Source organism: Thecamonas trahens, assembly GCF_000142905.1.
Source record: "Thecamonas trahens ATCC 50062 unplaced genomic scaffold supercont1.3, whole genome shotgun sequence".
NCBI lineage: Eukaryota > Apusomonadida > Apusomonadidae > Thecamonas > Thecamonas trahens.
Window position 1 is genome coordinate 110,954 of NW_013657677.1, and position 19,939 is coordinate 130,892.

The window sequence follows — 19,939 nt, forward strand, 5'->3', positions numbered from 1 at the left end:
CTGTGTTTTGAGCCTGTAGATTGGTGCGATTGCCTACGAGTACTGATCACAGCCGATGTAGCGGTCAAGTCGGCAGAGGAAATCAAAGCTTGGAAGGCGATGAAGTGGGGATGGGGATGGGGATGGAGATGGAGATGGGGGGGAGGGCAAGGAGGTGCGAGGAATTTAAAGTGTATGCTTTGTGGATGTAACGTGTCTGATATTGGTTGGAGAGGCCTAACTGAGTGGCGGAGGGTGGCGGAGCAGGTGGCGGAGAGGTGGCGGAGTGGCGATAAAAACGCGCGCGATCCCTCCGCGCTGCGTACCTTAACGGAGGACACCACAACACTACGATTTACTATGTACAACAAGCAGTACATGCAGGCAATTGGCCTAGTGGCTCTTGCTATCGTGCTGATGGCGGCGTGCGTGTCCGGATCTGGCGACCACGACCACACTTCGTGCGCTTGTGCAGCCAAGGAGATGAGTTTCACCATCAACTGCACTGCTGAAGGCGATGTGACCACGGCCTTCAACTACCTGCAGGCCAACTCGTGTGCCAGCAAGTGCGAAAGTGACCATGCTTGCGAGCGCAACTTCTTCATCATCCAGTCGCACCATGACCATTGCCTCACGATTCCGGACGCAGTGGCCAAGGGCATCCACAACTACGAGGCTGCGTGCCACTCGTGCACGATCAAGCGCCAGTACAGCGCTTCGCTCCCAGCATGTACCCAGCCGACGTGCTCGATGAAGGCTCCGGCGACCGACGCCTTTGCCGCGCTCCAGGCTAACAACTGCACGACCAGCTGCGCGTCGACCGCGTGCAGCTCGGCGTTCAAGACCATCCGCGCCTACCACGACATGTGCGACGAGGACGATCTCGCCCAGTCTGTCGAGGAGGGCATCCACGACTTTGAGGACGCGTGCGCGGCGTACGACTGCAACACCTCGTCGGGGCCGTTTGTCCCTACCTGTGAGTCCACCACCTCGGCCGCGGCTGCTTCGGTCGCCTCGGTCGCCCACGTTGGCTTTGCCGCTCTCGTTGCGCTTGCTGTCACGTTTTTGTGATTGCACGCCGATAAAAGCAAACTGCAAAAAGTAGAGAAGCCAGCACTTGCCGTTCTGGTGGTGCGCAGCCGATACTAGCACAGTAGACGCCGAGGCACAGCTACATCTATCACGCTGCTTGGACGCACCTCGACAACTCTGTTTCACAAACACTCAGCTCATGCTGCTACGCCGCAGCCGCCAACGCACAACGGACAGCAAGGGTACCAAATCGATTCCATCCTCCATTATCCATCCCCCGCAGCCGTAGCTGTGCCATCATCACCCTTTTTCAAGCCTCCTGCTGCTATCGCTGCTACGGCTGTGTGAGGAGAGGAAGGAGAACACCTGTCAGACGGTCCAGGCGGAGTCAAAACTCCGCGATTCTCCTGCCAGAAACAGTCTAGCATTGAAGGTATCCGAAACTGTTGATCCGGACTACTGCACCAACACCATAACCAGAGCGTCACAAAAAAAACCCCATCCTACGTGAACGACCAACACAAGCAACGCCAGCCGTCAGCCGCCGGGGAGACGAGTCATGACCAGCATACGGGGCGGGGTGGGCGGGACAAGGAGGGGAGGGGGGGAGGGGGGGGGCAAGGACTACACTCAACTCTGTTGTATATACAGGATACCTAAGGTCCAGTATGCTTCGTAATGTCATCCGTGCGCATATGCCGCTTGCTGGAGTTGCCCGTGGAGCGGCGAGCCTTCCGCCTCAGTGGCTTGCTGCGGCAGCCAAGGAGCTCAAGTTGAGCTCTGCTGAGGAAGCAGCGAACAAGCTGACGACTTCGACTGTGGAGGGCATTGATGTTCTTCCGCTCTACACTGATGCCACTGGTGCTGACACTGCTCTTCCTGGCGAGTTCCCCTACAAGCGCGGGCCGTACGCCTCGATGTACACTGGCCGGCCCTGGACCGTCCGCCAGTACGCCGGCTTCTCCACGGCCAAGGAGTCAAACGAGTTCTACAAGGCCAACCTGGCTGCCGGTCAGAAGGGTCTCTCTGTCGCCTTTGATCTGGCTACTCATCGCGGGTACGACTCGGATCATCCGCGGGTGGCCGGCGATGTGGGCATGGCTGGCGTGGCCATCGACACCATCGAGGACATGAAAGTCCTGTTTGACGGCATCCCGCTCAAGGACATGTCCGTCTCCATGACCATGAACGGGGCTGTCATCCCCATCATGGCTATGTACATCGGTGCAGGCCTGGAGCAGGGCGCGACGACCAAGCAGCTCTCGGGCACCATCCAGAACGACATCCTCAAGGAGTTCCTCGTCCGCAACACCTTTATCTACCCGCCGCGCCCGTCGATGCGCATCATCTCGGACATCTTTGCCTACACCTCGCAGAACATGCCGCGCTTCAACTCGATCTCCATCTCGGGCTACCACATGCAGGAGGCCGGTGCAACTGCCGTCCAGGAGCTGGCGTACACCATCGCCGACGGTCTCGAGTACACCAAGGCCGGTGTCGACGCCGGGCTCGACGTCGACGCCTTTGCCCCGCGCCTCTCGTTCTTCTTTGGCATTGGCATGAACTTCTTCATGGAGATTGCCAAGCTCCGCGCCGCTCGTGTCCTCTGGGCCGAGTACATGCGCGACACCTTTGCGCCGGCAAACCCCAAGTCGACCATGCTGCGAACCCACTGCCAAACCTCGGGCTGGTCGCTCACCGAGCAGGACCCGGTCAACAACGTCATCCGCACCACCGTCGAGGCCATGGCCGCCACCCTCGGTGGCACCCAGTCGCTCCACACCAACGCCCTCGACGAGGCCGTCGGCCTGCCCACCACCTTCTCGGCACGCATTGCGCGCAACACCCAGCTCATCCTGCAGGAGGAGGCTGGAATCCCGGCCATCGTCGACCCCATGGGCGGCTCGTACGCCATCGAGGCTCTGACCGACGAGCTCGTCGCCGGCGCCCGTGAGCTCATCGAGGAGGTCCAGTCCATGGGTGGCATGACGGCCGCCATCGAGTCCGGCCTGCCCAAGCGCCGCATCGAAGAGTCGGCCGCCGTCCGTCAGGCCCGCATCGACGCTGGCGAGGAGGTCATCGTCGGCGTCAACAAGTACCGCCTGCCCGACTCCGAGGCCGACGAGGTCGAGGTCAAGATGATCGACAACGCCAAGGTCCGCGAGCAGCAGATCGAGTCCATCAACGCCATCAAGGCCGGCCGCGACAGCGCCGCCGTCTCGGCCGCCCTCGACGCCATCTCCGCCGCCGCCGCCTCGGACTCGGGTAACCTCCTCGAGCTCGCCGTCGATGCTGCCCTCGCCCGCGCCACCGTCGGCGAGATCTCCGACGCCATGGAGACCACCTTTGGCCGCTACATGCCCAAGGGCGAGCTCATTCGCGGTGTCTACAAGGAGTCGTTCTCGGGCACCACCGAGTTTGACGCCATCCACTCGCGCGTCAAGGCCTTTGCCGACGCCCACGGCCGCCGCCCGCGCATTCTCATCGCCAAGCTCGGCCAGGACGGCCACGACCGCGGCGCCCGCGTCGTCGCTACTTCGTTTGCCGACATGGGCTTTGACGTCGACCTCGGCCCGCTCTTCCAGACTCCGGAGGAGGTCGCTTCCGAGGCCGTCGACCTTGACGTCCACATTGTCGGCGTCTCGTCGCAGGCCGCCGGCCACCGCACCCTTGTCCCCGAGCTCATCCAGAAGCTCAAGGACGCCGGCTCGTCCGCCGTCGTCGTCGTTGGTGGCGTCATCCCGCGCCCGGACTACGACATGCTCCACGACGCCGGCGCCGTCGCCGTCTTTGGCCCCGGCACTCGGGTCACCGAGGCCGCCGGCACTGTCCTCGACAAGGTCGAGGAGCAGACCGACCTTTGAGCTGATCTCCCATAAATCAAGGCTGACAATCCGCAGCACAGGAGCGCTTGCCATTCATGAACCTTCGTTTACGCAGAAGACGATGAGGCAGCTGACGCCGGCGGGTGGCGCTCGAGCGTCATGTCGCAGATGGTGGCGGTCCGCGAAAAAGCAAGCGAGCACTCGTGGCCGAACAGGTCGCGAATGTTCTTGATGCCGTACTTGATCATGGTCGGGCGCTCGAGCGAGAGGCCCCAGGCAATGCACGAAACATCCTCAGGCATGCCCATCGGGCGGAGCATCTCCGGGCGGAAGACGCCCGAGTTGCCAATCTCGAGCCACTTACCCGAGCCCTCGTGCCACGAGAAGATCTCCATCGACGGCTCGGTGTACGGGTTGTACGCCGGCTTGAACCGCAGCTTGTCGATGCCGAGCTTCTTGAAGAACTCGTTGAGGACGCCGATGAGGTCGCCGAGCGTCACGTTGCGGTCGACAATGAGGCCCTCAACCTGGTGGAACTCAGCCAGGTGGGTAGCATCGGGCGTCTCGTTGCGAGTCACCCGATCGATGGAAAAGTACTTCTTCGGCTTGAACTCGTCAGCCTGCGCCAGCTCGTACAGCATCCGCGACGAGACCGCCGTCGTGTGCGTCCGCAGAATGTTCTTTCGCGCCTCGTCCTCCGACCAGTCGTAGCGGTAGCCAATCGAGCCATAGCCGCCCACCTCGTGCTGCTTCCGCACCCGCTCCATGTAGTCGGCCGGGATGGTCAGCGTCCGCGCCGGGTCCGACACAAAGAACGTATCGTGCGCATCGCGAGCAGGGTGCTGCTGCGGCTGGAAGAGCGAGTCAAAGTTCCAGAACGACGACTCCACAAACTGGTTCGTCGGCATCTCCTCGAAGCCCATCTCAAGGAAGATCTCGCGGAACTGCGTCCGCACCTTCATCAACGGGTGCAGGTACCCGCCCGTCAGCGGCCGGCCCTTGGCCTTGAGGTTGAGCGGCTTGAACTTGAGCGACTGCCACTCGCCCGACGCCAGCATCTCCACAGTCAGGTCCGTCTTGGGCTTCTGCCGCACCGGCGCGTAGTTGCTCCCCTTGCTCACCGCGTACGAGACGGTCTTGACCTCGGCCACAAACCCGCGCTTCTTCAGATCCTTCATCACCTTACCGGCAACCTCCTCGCTCTTTCCCGTAAACACCTTGGACAGCTGCACCTTGGTCTCGTCCACAACCTCACCCACATCGGCCACCGCAACCAGGTTGCCCGACGCCTTGTCGACCTTGATCCACTTGGACTTCATAGCGCGACCCTTGTCCTGCGCCGCAAACGCCTCCTACTCACCGCACATCCACACAACATCAGTCATCCTCTTCACCACATCCTCTTTCACCGCCACACCATCTTTCCCCCTCTTCCCTCTTTCGCATGCCCCCCCCCCCTTCCCGCCCCACGCCCCCTACAACCCCCCCCGAATGGCCTCGTGATCGATCGAAGCTGGAAAATCACCAGCCATGCGGCGGCCCCCCCCTACCCACCCCACCACCACCACCATGATGACCACACCTTGCCCCCAACACACACATACACACACACTTCCGGTATCTCTATGTCCATCCCTCTATCTCCTGTCGTACCTTGTCCTTGGCTGACACAGGGTTGCCAGCAGCAGCCCGCTCGGCAACGGTGACGAGAATATGGAACTCGGGCGAGCCCGAAGCGAGGACGGCGTCACCGGCCGGGGTGAGCTTGAAGGCGACCGAAGTGGAGGAGATAGCAGTCACGGTCTCATCTGAAGTGAGGGACTTGATGACCGACTCAACAGCTTTGCGTTCTAAACCATTCTCCTCTGCCCATGACACAGAGTTGTCAATGTTGCTCGTCTGAAGCTGGCCAAGAATGGCTGCCTCGATCTGCTCGCCAGTCGTTGCCATGGCCAGTTGCTAATTAATAGAGAGGTGGCCACCAATGGCGGGAGGGGAGGAGGGGGGGAAGGGCAGTGCCTCATTGCCCATCACCTCGCCATCGATAGCTACCGTCTATGACCTCCGATTACACTGATTCTCAGAACACCAATAGTGAGTTATATGTTGAGCTCAAGTCTATAGTTTTGCCTTCATCGGGAGGGTAATGCGCGTGGTAGGGGGAGGAGAGAAGGACAAGGTCTAGGGAAGGCGGGGTTCAGCCAGTGAGGGACCGGTCTTTGGCCTCCGATCACGCTCAATCTCGGTATATTGCTAGTGCATTGTATGATGAGCACGTATTTACAGTTTCACGTTCATCGGACGAGCAATGCCCGTGATAAGAGGGGAAACGCCACTACCCTGTCTGGACTCGAGAACTCACTGGTCGTCCTAAACCCCCACAGCCACACCCAACACACACGCACCCCCACCCCCACCCCCCCCCACACACACACCACCTCTCTCCTCTCTCCATCCTCTCTATCCTCACTCCCACAAACGCACACACACTACTTTCTCATGGCTCTCGACAACGACGGACTCGGCCGAGTCGACCTTGTGGCCAAGTACCGCTTAGAGGCTGGCCCCGAGGAGGCGGGCACAGGTTTGGCAGGCGCTTCTGGAGAGACAGCAACTGCGATGGTCGAAGTCGCCGGCCTCAGAGCTCCGCCGCTGGATCTGAGTGACTTTCCTGATGCCCCACATGCGCCTGATGAGTGGATGCCCAACACAGAGATCGGACCGCTGGCCGATGCACCGCGCCTGCCGCCCGTCGACATGCGTCCGCTCGATGAGAACCAGCTCAAGGGTTTGGTGCTGGAAAAGGGCTCCATCCCGCAGCTTCGCTTTGGGTCGGCGGCGGAAGCTGGGAAGAAGCGTAAGCGCAAGCGCGATTCCTCGCGTCGCAAGCGCAGCTCAAAGGCCACCGACAAGTCCAAGTCGCGCCGGCGGAAGAAACGCGATCGCGGCAAGAAGAAGAAGCGCCGCAAGCACAAGAGCAAGAAGAGCAAGCGTTCAAAATCGTCTGCCCGCAAGAGCAAGTCCTCCCGCGACGAGCATGGTTCTCCGGCACTGAAGTCGGGCTCCTCCTCCTCCTCATCATCATCATCATCGTCATCATCATCATCATCGTCCTCCTCCTCATCGTCATCATCATCGTCTCCCTCGGCATCCGACTCCTCCGCCAACACCCGTCCCTCCAAGCGATCCAAGACCTCCCGCTCCAGCCACCACCCATGAACGCATCACCACTGCTCTCCACCCCCCCACACCTCACACCCCCACCATGGGCCACGACCAGCTCATCGCTGCCGTCCAACGGGCTAACACCGTCATACGATCACTGACCAAGATGATCCATGCCCTCGAAGCACAGCGTGATGCGCTCCAGACCCAGCTGGTCACCGCGAGCTCTGCCGCGAGCTCCGCCAGTCACCGTCCGTCGTGTGCTCGCTGCGACGGACTCGAGGTCACCGTCACCCACCTCCTTGCACAAGTAGACGCTCTCCGGGTAGAGCTGGACGCGCGAGACGTTGAGCAGATTGAGCGCTCTGTCCTTGCCCGTGACGTCGAGCGCCTCACTGCGCTGGACCTCGCCGGCTCGCCGCCCTCGCCCGTCTCTCCCGCGTCTCTCCCGCACCCGGCCGAGCGCCGGCGGGCTACGCCGGGCTCGCCGCTAGCAGCTTCGCTGGCCTCACCTACTGCCTCCCCGACACTGGATTCGGGCAAAGGTAGGGGCGAGGTTGGCACCGAGGGCAGAGACTTGGGCTCGGCCTCGGGTTCGCCTGGTGGGAGTTCATTGCTTGCCAGCCTGCCGCGGCTGGCCATTGACACCCGCGGCATGGAGGCGGTGACCGGGCGCGGGCGGAGGCAGAGCGTCATCGATGCACCGCCGTGCATGCACTGCACCCGGGCAGCATCCATGCGTGACGTGGCCGAGGAGGCCACTCGCCAGATGGCAGTCAAGCTCGCCGCTCTGCGTGTCGAAGTCACCGAGCTCGCCGACGAGGCCGCTGCGGCCCGCGCGCGGGCTGACGACGCCAACTCTCAGATCCGAACACTCAAAGACGCGCTGAGTGACGCCCGCGCCTCGATCTCACACCTCGAGCCGTTCCGCTTCCGCGCTGCCGGCCTCGGCCTCATCTGCCGGAGCCTCGAGGAGGAGGTGGAGCACTTTTCGGAGCGCGCCTTGCTCGCCGAGACCAAGCTCAAGGTCTACGAACTCGGCACGTCCGCCATCATGTAGCAGTCACCTGAGACGTGGATCATGCAGTACGCATGGTTCTTGTACGTGTTCTGCATCACCACTAGCTGGTCGAGTCGGTACGAGGTCAGCGCGTTGCCGCCGAGCGATGCCACCCGCCCGCGGAGCATGGCCTTGGCCTCGGACACAAACAAGTGCGTCACCGCCCCGTTGCCGCCCTTCTCCGACACATCGTCAAACTCGCGGATGAGCGAGAGCGAGAGCCGGCCAAGGTACTCTTGGACAACCTTGCCCGGCACAAAAGCCAGCGGAGTGAGGGTGATCGCCGGTCCGTCTGGTCGCGGGTAGTCGAGCGTCCGAGCTCCGCTTCCGCCGCCACGCCGCCGCCGCTGCTGCCGGCCGCCCCGCCGCCGCAACGATGCTCGGCTGCTGGCCTCGCCGTCACCGCCCAAGCCATCGCGGTCGTCGTCATCGTCGTCGAGCCGCGACGACTCGCTCCCTCCGCCAGAACACGTCCCAGAACCGGTCTCCACCGGCGCTGCGTACTCGAGCCGCGGCAGCAGCTCGTCTGGAACCAAGAACGAGCCCAGCGGCGATGGGAGGTCGATCGGCGGTAAAACTGGCGCCCGCAGCTCCTTGACAATCATGCCAGTCACGACGGCCGTGATCTGGTTGCCCGAGGACGACGCTATTGAGACCGAAGACCGCAAGCCCACGACCTGGACCGGCCGCATCCGTGAGGCCTTGTACACAAGCGAGGCGTAGAGGGAGCGAAAGACGACCGCCAGCTCTTGATTAACAAACCGCGATGAGGTCCGCAGCGAGATCCGCTTGACCACAGTGATGAGCGAGACGTTGCCTAACTCGCGCCGAGTGCACCGCGAGCCCGGAAACCGCATCGTGGTGCAAAGCCGCACCCCGTCGGGGAGAAGCGGATCGAGCAGGACCGCGAGCAGGTCGCGGTCGGCGTCGTCGTCGACATTGACGTCCACCTCGAGCGCAACCGTGTTCGACTCGGCGCCGCCCGAGCCGCGGTGCAGGCCGGCCTCGTCATCCGACGAGTATCCCGAGCCACAGGCCGAGAGCGACGAGCTCGAGCTCGTCGACGAGCTCGAGCTCGACACAATGAGCAACGGATCGGCGTCGAGGTAGCCGAGCTCGGCTGCAGCACCGACGCCGCCGCCAGCCTCAACCTCGTCGGAAGACGAAGAGGAGCTCGAGGACGAGCTCGACGCCACCGCGTCCTGCGCCAACTGTGCCAGCGCGCGTAGCTTGGACCGGTTGTGCTCTGCCTGCGAGACGAGGCAGCTCTGGGTCCGTGCCAGCTCGACATCTTGGTTCTTGGTGATCGAGAGGGCACGCACAATGTTGAGTGACGCTGGCGGCGGGAGCGGCGAGAGATAGCAGGCCGTCGCCGAAGCCATGGCCACCACCATGGTGGCCGAGACGTCAAGCGAGAGCGAAAATCCAAACGCCGCGTTCATGCCCTTGACCTTGAGCTTGATGAGTAGCTGCCGGTGGATGTCGTAGAGCACAAACGGGAGAAGCTCCGAGAGTTGCTCAGCGTCATCCTTGCCGTGCTTCTTGCCCCGCATGCGGATGACTCGCACCTCGAGATGCGTGCCCTCGCCCACAATGGGCAGCCCTTTGGGCGGCTCCATTGACGAGAGCAGGACCGGCGGCACAAACTTGCGCTTGCACTCGGCGCAGACGTGGACCTTCATCTGCAAGGAGGCGTTGCGGACCGAGTACGGAATGTGTGCCACCGAGCACCACACCTTGCTCTTAGCCCGCTGCTTCCGCCGCTTGGCCTTGCGCTTGGCTGAACGTGCCGCAGCCTTGCCCGGCCTCACCAGCGCGTCGTCCACCGTCCCGGTCCCAAACCGCTGCTGCTGCGCAAATGGCCCGTCGAGGAGCGGATGTCTCAGCCGCAGCACAACAGCGGTGCCCACTGCGGTGAGGACGACGACCTCGTCGCGAATCGCAACCTGTTCCGAGTAGCCGATGACAAAGTAGCAGCCGAGCGCGAGCGCATGCGATCGGATCTCGTCGCGGATCTCCGACCACCACGCGTCGCGGACGGCTGTCGTGTCCGCACCGCGCGCCGAAATGAGTTTGACCGATGAGGTGGCCACAATGCCTCCCAGCCGGAGCAGGACGCCGACCGGGAGGTCGGTGACCGAGAGCAGCTGGACCCGGGCATACGACGACGGTCCGGACACAACGGCGTCAGCCAGCGACGGCGCCGGACGGGTTCCGCCGCGCGTCGGTGAGTTCGGTGCAGATGGCGCCGGCGACGGAAGCGGGCGGGCAAGGCCGCGCGAGCCCTCGGTCCGCACAATCGCCGCCGTACCGTACGCCCGCACCACAATGCCATACTCTTGCTCAAAGTCATAGTGCAGGTGAAAGCCAACCACAGCGTTGCCACCCATCTCCAACACCTTGCGCCCGAGCTGCCGTCGGACCATGCCGGAGAGCTGGAAGAACAGCATTTGCCGTGCATCGTTGGACGACCGCGGGGTGCGGAACGTATCCGTCCAGTGGTACTCGGGATCGTCGTCCATGACGAGATCCTCCACAAATCCCAGAAGCTGGACCAACCGGAGCTGGCGTGCCCGGGTCGGCGCCGGCCTCGAGGCCGAGAAGAACAGCACACCGGCCGACGAGTCGCCAAACGGATTGAGGTTGCCGATGAGCTCGACCTTGACCACCACCGAGAGCTCGCCACAAACGCCACGCAGGGTGTCATAGATGGGAAACCAGCCAGCAATTGAGGCCGCTGACGACGCCCGCGTCCGCGTGGCCATGAACAGCACGTTGAGATCGATGTGGACCGAGCCGATGACGTCGTCGGTCAGCCGATCATGGTCCCACACCTTGAGCTCCAGCGGCGAGTCCTGCACATCACCATCGTCCGACACCTCCTGCCGAAAGTAGTTCACTTGCCACACTGGCGACAACGTCTTTCGCGCAATGTCCGTCTCTCCGAACTGCTGATCGCCGAGCTTGACCTCTACATACGCGTCGGCCAGCCCAGTCGCCTCGTCCATCACAGGCAGGTTGCGCGCCGCCCGAACCTTGACCTTGACAATACACGGCATGGTGAGAGTAACCCGTGCCTGTCGTAAGAAGTGGTGCTGGTACTGGTGCTGGTGGTGCTGGTGGTGCTGGTAGTGGTGGTAGGGTGAGGTGGGACGGTGCGTGCTGCTCGCGAGCCAAGGTGGGGTGAGTCGGGCAGAGCCGGCCGACTTGCTGGACTTGCCGGACTTGCCCCCAGATGCGGACGATTGGTCATCTGATGAGGCGAGAGTGTGGTCGGGAGGTGAAGCAAGGATAATGTCAAGGTGTTGCGGGAGGTAGAAGACAAGGTTGGATGCTGGGTCATCTCCGCTACATCTCACAACTCTGACCTACAACCGTGACCAATATGACCATCATCCGCGCACCGTGGCCATCATCGCCATTGAAGCCATGGTCCACCTCTACGTTCCACCATCACAGTCAGATTGCAGGCGCCGCTACGGCCTGATTGTGGCGCCATCGGTACACCATAGCGGCCATCATCTGCCCCAGCTCGGCTGCTGCCACTTCCGAAAACCAACAACTGACCACACAGCTGAGAGAGCAAGCTCTCAAGCACAGCACAGCCCAAGCTACTGCTGCAACCACTCCACTCGACAACACCACACTTTTATTTCTGTGGAGGAGAGTCACAACTGTAGAGCGCACACAACACCTTTCTCCCTCTCTTGTTTGTGGTTGCCAACCATGCGTGGACGTACGTGTCGTTGACCCCCCCCTCCCCCTCCGCTCTTTCCACAAACTGAACAAGTCACTGGGCCGCCGCCTCCCTCCCCTCCCCCCCCCCCCCACACACACACTCACCCCCCCCCATACACACACACTCACACTCACCCCGTCATACTCTTACTCTTACTCTCTTTGATATGCCCATGTTATGTCTCTTTCTTTCTGTACACACACAGGTGTACTCTCGTCCATTTCAGAGGAATCGTCGTCCGTCACCTCGCCCGACCGCCACAGACCACAGCGGCATCAGGGCCATCGTCGCTCAGGTGGCTCAGGTGGTGTGGTGGGCTCTACAAGGGGACGTGGGGTGAGTGCAAGAGGAAGTGGTGGTGCTCGTCGTAGAGGTCGAGGCGGTGGATTGCGGAGCACTTCGCCTTCTCCCACCACTAGCAGTGCGAGATCGGGTCCAAGGCCGCGCCAGCGCAAGCGGCCGTCGCCCAGAAGTCGCGTCCGTGGTGCAGCCGCTCGTCGTCGCTCACCGCTCGCCCCGCCAGAGCCGGTAGCCGAGGACGATGCCGAGGATGTGAAGGCGGCCGCGTTTTCGCTGACCAAGGGCGAGCTGGCCGCGCTGGGCGTCGGGGGCGGCGACGACGAGGACGACGATGAGGACACGTCGCTGCTCTCGTCGCGGATGCTCAACCAGGGCTTGCCCACCCTGCCAGAGTCGTCATCCCACATGCTGTTCAAGTCGGTTTCGTCGTCGTCACTGATGTCGTCGACCCAGGCGCTACCATCCAAGCTCCTTGTCGACGCGCCCGAGCTGGACATGGGCTCCGAGCTCAACTCGCCGCACGACTCGGACTCGGAGGTGACGAACTCAGAAGTCAGTGACGTGGCCTCCGGCCTCGGTGGACTCAGCCTCACCCTCGCAACGCCGCAAGCGGCCATGCTGGAAAAGGCCCGCCTCATACGGGTCGATGAGGCCAAATCCGCTGCCGCCAACGAGACCATTTTCCATTCGCTCTTTGACCAGTTCCAGGCCCTCGCCCATCAACTGCCCGGCTCGCACTCGCTTGTTGTCAGCATGGTCAAGGGTGACATTGACGGCCTCGGGCCGAACGAGGCCTTCTCCTCGACCTTTTCGCCGCTCATCGCTGCCGCCCAGCTACTGCAGGCCGTTGTCGGCCTGGGGTGCCATCTTTTGACCTCGACTGGGCGCGCAGCTGCAGAGCCGGAGCGAGTCGCCATCACTGCCGCCATTCAAACCGTCCTCACGCCCGAGATCGAGGGTGCAGGCGTAGTTCACATGCTCAACAAGGTCCTCCGCCGAGTCGAACCCGCTGCCAACAACATTGTCCTTTCGCTTGTGGTCGGCGTTGTTGTCGCGATCGTCAAATCGCTGCAGCTGGCCAACTTGAGGAGCCAGCATAAGGAGTTTGTGACGAGCGTGCTCAAAGAGCACAATGCCCTGCACGATGCCGACTGGCGCGGCGCTGCTAGCCTCCTCGCCGCTCTCAACAAGGCGCTTCCAGCACCGCCCGACGGCTGGGTCGCCTCACAGGACGCCCACGCTCTGCGCTCGGTCAAGTCCTCGGCCTCGCTTGCCACGCTCACTCTCGAGACCACCCCGCGCAAGCGCCACATCTCGCTCAGCGCTCCAGCAGACGCCGCAGGCGGTGCCGTCCTCGGTCTCTCGACTTCGCCCGGTGCCGGCGTCAACCTTGTTCGGCCCATCGCCCAGTACCTCGAGGAGATGGAAACCCTCATCCACAACCTCTGCTCGCTGCATTCGCTCAGCAGCCCCGCGCCCGAGCCATCGTGGGGCGCACTTCTTCGCTCCGCCTTTGGCATTCCGCTCTCGCAGGAGGACGCCATCGAGTCCAAGGACAATGCCATCACTGTCATGCGCTTCTACATGACCCACAAACAGCTCTCGTTCCTCCGCGACTATACCACCGCAACCCAGCTCGAGACGCTCCAGCTCGCGTTCAAGGCTGCATCGGCTACGTCGACTTCATCCGACGCCTTTCTGGAGACGCTTTCGGCGACGACCGGCGCGGCGTCAATCCTGTTCCACGGCCATGCCGACGTTTCCACCGCTCAGCTCTTTGCCGAAGCCATCCAGCAGTGCCTCTGCCGCCGCATGCAGCCGCCGTCGCCGCTCGTCTCCATGTTCAGCGGTGTGATGGAGGCACTCCACACCCGCAGCGCAGGCAGCCGAGACAGCTGCAACAAGCTGTCGGCCGCTGCCCTCGTTGTCCGCGACGAGCTCTTCGACCTGCCGTGGATCAACCAGTCGCGCGCGCTCCAAGGCCTCGCTGCCGAGCTCGCATGCAAGGTTGAAGCTGCGGCGCCAGGCTCGCTGCCGCTTCCAGCCTTTAAGGCCTTTACTCATGAGGTGATTCAGGTGCTTTCGGCTCTGTGCGAAGACGTCCGCATCCTTATGGGCCCACCGCCGTTTTCGGCGCCGTTCATGGTGGTCGGCCTCGACGAGCTGGCGCTCGGCCTCGTCAATCACTCGACAGCCCTCACCGTCGGTGTCATCTACGAAGCTGCGTCGTCCAACACCGAGTACTCGGCCGCACTCAGCTCTTCGACTGGCGACGTCGATGCGCCGGGCGTGCCGAGCTACAGCGAAGTCCTTGGCGAGTACTTTGCCCGCTTCCTTGCTCTCCTCAAGATGAAGCTCGAGGCAGCTTGCGTCACACTTGGATCGTCGATCCGACTCGGCATCAAAGCCACGTCAGTCTCCAGTAGCTCGGTGCTTGTTGGCACTATTGACTCCATCTCGGACGCCATCCGCACACTCACCGGCCATGTCCGCGATGACCCGCTTGCGGCGCAGCTCGCGCTACTCTGCGACGCTGTTCCGGTCTTTGCCACCAAGCATGCCGCGACGCTCCTGCCGCGGCTGAATGCTGCGATTGGCGCAGTCCTCAACGGAGCCCACCAGCTGCTGGGCGGGCGCGTCCGCGACGTCCTTGCCCATGCCGTCCTGCGCGCTGGGCGGCACACGTTTTCACCTGTTCTCTTCGAGTCGTCGTCGCACGCTCTTGACGTCGGTGTCCACCTCGCGGCTCTGCCGGCGGCTGTCATTCGTGGCCTCACCCTCCGGTTTGGTGTCGAGCAGCCGTATTCGACCCAAGGCCCGCGCATTGTCGGCGGCTCCGCGCTCGACCTCGGCGAGCCGTCGTCACCGGTCGGTGAGCCGCTGCCGATGCTAGTCGACGCTGGCCGCGGCGCGAAGGCGGCGAGCGGAGGTGCGGTCGGTCTCTTTGACGTCGCTTCGCGGCTGCGGACCATGGAGGACAAGACGCTTATTTCGGCTGGAAACTCGGGCCTCATCTACTCCATCCTTGTCTTTGCAGCCACCCTCACTGCCAAGGCTGGCCTCCACTCCCGCACCGTCGGCCAGACGCTTGTCTATGAGACGCAGAGCGAGAAGGACACAAGCGCGCAAGCTGTGGTCTCCGCCGATGGAAGCGTCCACATCACACCGGCCTCGTATGTACTTGCATCGAGCACTCAGGAGCAGCTCGAGTGTGTGTTCCACACCCAGCTCCTTCCGCTCTTCCTCACAACCTCGGACTTTCTTGTCCGCGAGCGCAAGGCCGGCTACGGCGTGCCGTGGCAGTCGGACGACGGCACGCCTCTCCTCTCCTCGCTCCCGCCAGCCGAGGGCATGCTTGACAACTCGCGGCATGTGGCCGGGCACATCGCGTTTGCGCTCGCGCCCGCCACCCAGGCCAACGACGTGCTCTCACTCGTTGGTAGCATCGAGCATGCGCTCCACGACTTTGTCCACGTCTTTCCGCTCCACATTCCGGCAGCTGTGGCGTATCCACGGGCGGCGTCGCTGCAGGCGCAGGTGGCTGAAGACGCCCAGGTGCTTGCCGGCGAGTATGGCGAGCTTAATCACGAGTTGCTCACTCAAGCCTGTGCCTGCGAGACGCACCTCGACGAGGCTAGCGACGTCAAGGCACCCGAGATGCTGCGCAAGGCGCTCGGCGAGTTCACCGATCTCCTCCTCGAGTGGGCCGTCAAGGCACCGCACATGCCGGGCAACATTGCGCCGTCGCTGGCCAAGGCACCGCTCCTCCTCACCGAGGTCAAGCAGCTCAATAAGTGGCAACATGCGCTATCCGAGTTCCGCAAGCTCTCATGCTTTGATGGACTCGCCGCCGACATGACCGCGATTGAGCATTCGCTTGGCGAGCTCTCCAAGATCTACTTTTCTCTCCTTGACATGTTCGAGCTCGCGCGTGAGACCGGCGACAATGACGAGGTCGAGACTGTCGTTGCCAAGCACCTTGCGCCGCCGACAGTGTTCAAGGGTGCGCTCTCGGGTGTGCGGGTTCTCAAGAACGAGTGGACCGACAAGGTCTTTGGCAGCGAGGGCTTCCTCAACACTGTCGCCGACGGTGTCCGGCGGGTCAACAACGCGCTCGGCTCGGTGTACCTCAAGAACTCGCCGGAGCTTCCTGGAAACGAGTATGCAGTCGGTCTCCTCTCGCACCTCATCATGGGTGTCAACGCATGTGCGCCGATCACCGAACTGCTCAAGGTCTCGCACGCGCGCAGAGTTTACGTCACGCTGGCGTCAATCACGGTTCCGGGCGTGTCGCTGGAAAAGGTGATGCGGAGCTCGCCGGCCGTGCTCGACGCCTGGTCAGCGGTCCAGTACTCGCAGTCGGTGCTGATGGCGATGCTGGTCAATCCGGAAGACGGCAAGCCGGACAACTTTGTGGTCACCCGTGACGGCGAGTCGGGCGCGGTCAAGGTGGTTTGTATTGACAACGACCATGCGTTTGTGGCGGCGCTTACCAACAAGAAGGGCGGAGGCGGGTCGTCGCCGCGCCGGTCCGGCTCTGGCAACCTCTCGTCGCCGCGCAACATGCTCAATGCGCGGCACCGCAACTCAATCGACGTAACAAATGGCGTCGGGTCTGCTGGTGACGGAGCTGGGGCACCAGGTGAGTCCGGCGATCGCGTCTTTGTCAAAACCATCCTGTACTGTTTCGACCGGATGTACGACGCGATTGAGCCATCTGTGGTCGACGCGTTCCTGGCGCTCAATCCTGGAGCAGTCATCGAGTCGTGGCTGACAGCACTGGCACGGTACAACCAGCGGTTGGAGTGCATGTTCACGCCAGACCAGATTGAGCGGTCGTACCGTGGCGGGTCCGGCATGCGGCTGCCGTTCTTCATCGCGCCCAAGGCGGTCAAGGTTCTGTACTCCAAGATGTGCCGGATGCAGCGCGAGCTGCGGCTCAACCGCAAAATGACGCACCTGGAGCTGCTGGCGACTGTCGAGCGGCGACTGGCAATGCGGTATGAGGAGGAGCTCAAGCTGCACGACAAGAGCCCCTACGCGCGGTTTGCCTCGCTCACTGCTGGCGCTTACCGCAAGATCAAGACATCGCTGGTGACCAAGACGGCCTCGTCGCGAATCTCGTCGGCTATGGTCTGCGCGGCGCTGCCCAACTCGATTGCGGGCTTTTACGCCAACAACTACGTGCCCGAGGCTGCGCTGGAGGAGCTGTGCCAAGTGACCCGGGTGCGCGAGGACTCACTGGTGGCGTCTGCGCTCGATGCGCTCTACCGTGGTGATGTGAGCCTACTCGCTGATCTCCCGGCTGTCTCGCTGCAGGAGCAAGTGGTGGCGCAGTACGATTGGGCGATTCTGGATGCACGGCAGGGCGAGGCGTCGCTATCGAGCTCGTTCAGCTCGTCAAGCTCGTCCAGCTCGGGCTCAAGCTCAGAGAGTGACGGCGATGCGGCAGGCGGAGCTCGAGTGGTCGACGTGCCGGCCGGCGCCAGCAATGAGGCGCTTGCGGACGTTCTGTGCACGCTCTCGATGCGCCGTCTGGTCATCCGCGGCGCGTCGTGCCTCACCTCGGGTCGTCTCGCGGCCATTCTCAAGGGCTCACCGGAGCTTGTGGTCCTCGAGCTGTACGGCTGCTCGGGCATCCAGCACGGCGGCGTGGCGTCAATGGCGCCGCACCTCGAGGTGCTACGGATGCACAACATGGCGGATCTCCGCGATGTGGTCAAGCCGCGCTCGCTGCCTGCTGCGCGGTACTTTCCGCAGCTGCGGGAGATTTTGCTGGCCGGCAACCCGTTGCTGCAGACAATTGACCTGCCGCGGTACGTAACTGGCCTGGCCGAGTCGTTGGAAGTGCCAAACGTGCGTGTGCGCGGCGAGGCGTTTTCACCGGAAATGCTGCGGCTTCTCCTGGAGATGCGGGCCGAGTCGCACTCGCCGTCGATGGAAGGCGCAAGTGACCCCGAGGCCGAGGCGTACATCCGGGCCGAGCTTGGCGACGTCGGCACGTCGTTTGAGCCATCGCCTGGCATCATTACCAACTGGGAGGTGCTCGGCGAGGCGCTCAGCTCATCGACTTCGCTCACCCGGCTGGTGCTCAAGCAGCAGGCGCTCGAGCAGACCGGAGTGGCGGTGCTGGCCAAGATCCTGCGATCGCGGTCGGTGCGGTGGAAGCATCTCGCGCTGCAAGAGTGTGGGCTGAACGACCGACTGGCGTCGGAGCTTGTGGACACGCTGCGGACGCGGGCTGGAGTAACGCCGGGCGGGATTCGGCGGCCGCGCGGCGAGAGCGCCGGGAGTGCAGTCTCCGGTGTGCTCAGCATCCTCGATCTGCGGTACAATGCGCTCGGAGGACACGCGGCACGGTCGCTGCGCAACCTGCTGCGAGCAACGCCTGAGACGAGTCGTGTGGCGCTTCGCGAGCTGAATCTGCGGTACAACGCGCTTGGCGACAGCGGAGTCCAGGTGCTGGCGGACGCGCTGGTGGGCTCACGGCTCGAAGTGCTCAACCTCGACCGCAATGGGGTGACCTACCGTGGCGCGTCGGCGCTGGCCGCCGTGCTGGCGAATCCTGGCTGCCCGCTCACCTCGCTCTCGCTCTTCAACAACGAGCTGGGTGACGCCGGCGTGGCAGTCCTTGCCTCGGCCGGGCTGGCTAACAACCAGCGACTCAAGTCGCTTACGCTGCGCAAGACCGGAGCGGGCGCCGACGCGGCATCCCAGCTGGGTGTGGCGCTGCAGGCCAACACGTCGCTGACATACCTAGACCTCGACGACAACGGGCTCGGCGACCGCGGAATCGCGCTGCTGGCAGACGGGCTCTTCTTTAACAGCGGCTCACTGCGCGAGCTCAAGCTCCAGTTCAACGACGTTGGCGAGGCTGGAGCAGCGGCGCTGTTCAAGGCACGCAACGGACGGCTCTCGCTGAGCCATCTCGATCTTGGGCACAACGCACTCGGCGCTGATGGGGCGCGGCTGGTGGCGCATGGGCTTCTCGACAACACCGCGCTGCAGTGGCTTTCGGTTCGAGCCAACGGCCTGGGCGACGTGGGAGCGGACCACATGACGATGGCGATCACGACGTCGCGAACGCTAATTGTGCTCGACATGTCGGCCAATGGCATCTCGCCACGCGGCGCCGAGGTGGTGGCAGCTGCAGTCGAGTCGCGGGTCCCAGGCTCGGCGCTCACCGAGCTCAACCTCCGTGACAACGCGGTCGGCTTTGCCGGCATGCGGTCGCTCCTCAAATCGTCGCGCGGCAAGCCGCTCGTCTCGTGGCTCTCGTCATCGGTCGACGCCTCGGTCCGCAGTGACGGCGGCAGCGAAGACCAAGACGCAGCAACAACCGCGGCCATGGCGCGGCTCTCGCTCACCGCCTCGCCGTCCAAGTACTCGGTATCGCCGGGAATCGCCAGCGCCAACCGCAGCCTCGACGGCGCCGCACGGTTGTTTGACCAGGGCGAGGCCGAGTGCAGCGAGGTCAACCACTCAGTGGTGGTCAAGCTTGAATAGCTACCTCGATGAGTTCTGTTGCCAGGTTAAAGACTGACGACCGCCAGCATTGACTTGGTTGTCACGCCGACGGCTGCGATGAGGCGATAGACTGGACCGATGCACGCTTGAGAGTGCGGAGATGCTTGCGACCGTCACGGATGGAGCGCTCGATGCGGTTAAAGGCGGTGCGCGGCATGGAGCGGCCGGCCTCAAACCGGGCCCGGACGTGGGCTTGCATGGCCGGTTGGGCCTCGAGTGGCTTGGTGCGAATGACTCTCAGAAAGGCCCGGTACAGCCCGAGCACCTCCAGTTGGAGTCCCGAGTACCGCATGCCGATAGCTGACAGTATGG

General features: G+C 63.1%; 8 protein-coding genes across 8 annotated transcripts; 5 read left to right on the plus strand and 3 right to left on the minus strand.

Moving 5' to 3' along the window:
- Window positions 1–339: 339 nt before the first annotated feature.
- On the plus strand, window positions 340–1,050 carry AMSG_00626 (uncharacterized protein; the record flags this gene model as incomplete). The annotated part of the gene is made up of 1 exon (XM_013906905.1): window positions 340–1,050. The coding sequence occupies one exon, from the start codon at window positions 340–342 to the stop codon at window positions 1,048–1,050; it is 711 nt and encodes a 236-aa protein (XP_013762359.1).
- Window positions 1,051–1,679: 629 nt separating this feature from the next.
- AMSG_00627 (methylmalonyl-CoA mutase domain-containing protein) lies at window positions 1,680–3,911 on the plus strand (the record flags this gene model as incomplete). The annotated part of the gene is made up of 1 exon (XM_013906906.1): window positions 1,680–3,911. One exon carries the CDS (start codon window positions 1,680–1,682, stop codon window positions 3,873–3,875), a length of 2,196 nt encoding a protein of 731 aa, XP_013762360.1. The 3' UTR covers window positions 3,876–3,911.
- An 11-nt stretch (window positions 3,912–3,922) lies between these two features.
- AMSG_00628 (phenylalanyl tRNA synthetase 1) lies at window positions 3,923–5,808 on the minus strand. The gene is made up of 2 exons (XM_013906907.1): window positions 5,490–5,808; window positions 3,923–5,188 (listed from the first exon to the last, which is right to left on the minus strand). The coding sequence occupies exons 1-2, from the start codon at window positions 5,784–5,786 to the stop codon at window positions 3,944–3,946; spliced, it is 1,542 nt and encodes a 513-aa protein (XP_013762361.1). The 5' UTR covers window positions 5,787–5,808; the 3' UTR covers window positions 3,923–3,943.
- Window positions 5,809–6,335: 527 nt separating this feature from the next.
- AMSG_00629 (uncharacterized protein) lies at window positions 6,336–7,072 on the plus strand (the record flags this gene model as incomplete). Its single annotated transcript, XM_013906908.1, has 1 exon — window positions 6,336–7,072. One exon carries the CDS (start codon window positions 6,336–6,338, stop codon window positions 7,053–7,055), a length of 720 nt encoding a protein of 239 aa, XP_013762362.1. The 3' UTR covers window positions 7,056–7,072.
- Window positions 7,073–7,101: 29 nt separating this feature from the next.
- AMSG_00630 (uncharacterized protein) lies at window positions 7,102–8,089 on the plus strand (the record flags this gene model as incomplete). Its single annotated transcript, XM_013906909.1, has 1 exon — window positions 7,102–8,089. The coding sequence occupies one exon, from the start codon at window positions 7,102–7,104 to the stop codon at window positions 8,059–8,061; it is 960 nt and encodes a 319-aa protein (XP_013762363.1). The 3' UTR covers window positions 8,062–8,089.
- Window positions 8,081–11,120, minus strand: AMSG_00631 (uncharacterized protein; the record flags this gene model as incomplete). Its single annotated transcript, XM_013906910.1, has 2 exons — window positions 8,081–8,099; window positions 8,143–11,120. The coding sequence occupies 2 exons, from the start codon at window positions 11,118–11,120 to the stop codon at window positions 8,081–8,083; spliced, it is 2,997 nt and encodes a 998-aa protein (XP_013762364.1).
- Window positions 11,121–11,787: 667 nt separating this feature from the next.
- On the plus strand, window positions 11,788–19,652 carry AMSG_00632 (ribonuclease inhibitor; the record flags this gene model as incomplete). The annotated part of the gene is made up of 2 exons (XM_013906911.1): window positions 11,788–11,797; window positions 12,324–19,652. 2 exons carry the CDS (start codon window positions 11,788–11,790, stop codon window positions 19,604–19,606), a joined length of 7,293 nt encoding a protein of 2,430 aa, XP_013762365.1. The 3' UTR covers window positions 19,607–19,652.
- On the minus strand, window positions 18,903–19,919 carry AMSG_00633 (SUMO-conjugating enzyme UBC9; the record flags this gene model as incomplete). Its single annotated transcript, XM_013906912.1, has 1 exon — window positions 18,903–19,919. One exon carries the CDS (start codon window positions 19,917–19,919, stop codon window positions 19,668–19,670), a length of 252 nt encoding a protein of 83 aa, XP_013762366.1. The 3' UTR covers window positions 18,903–19,667.
- Window positions 19,920–19,939: the final 20 nt, after the last annotated feature.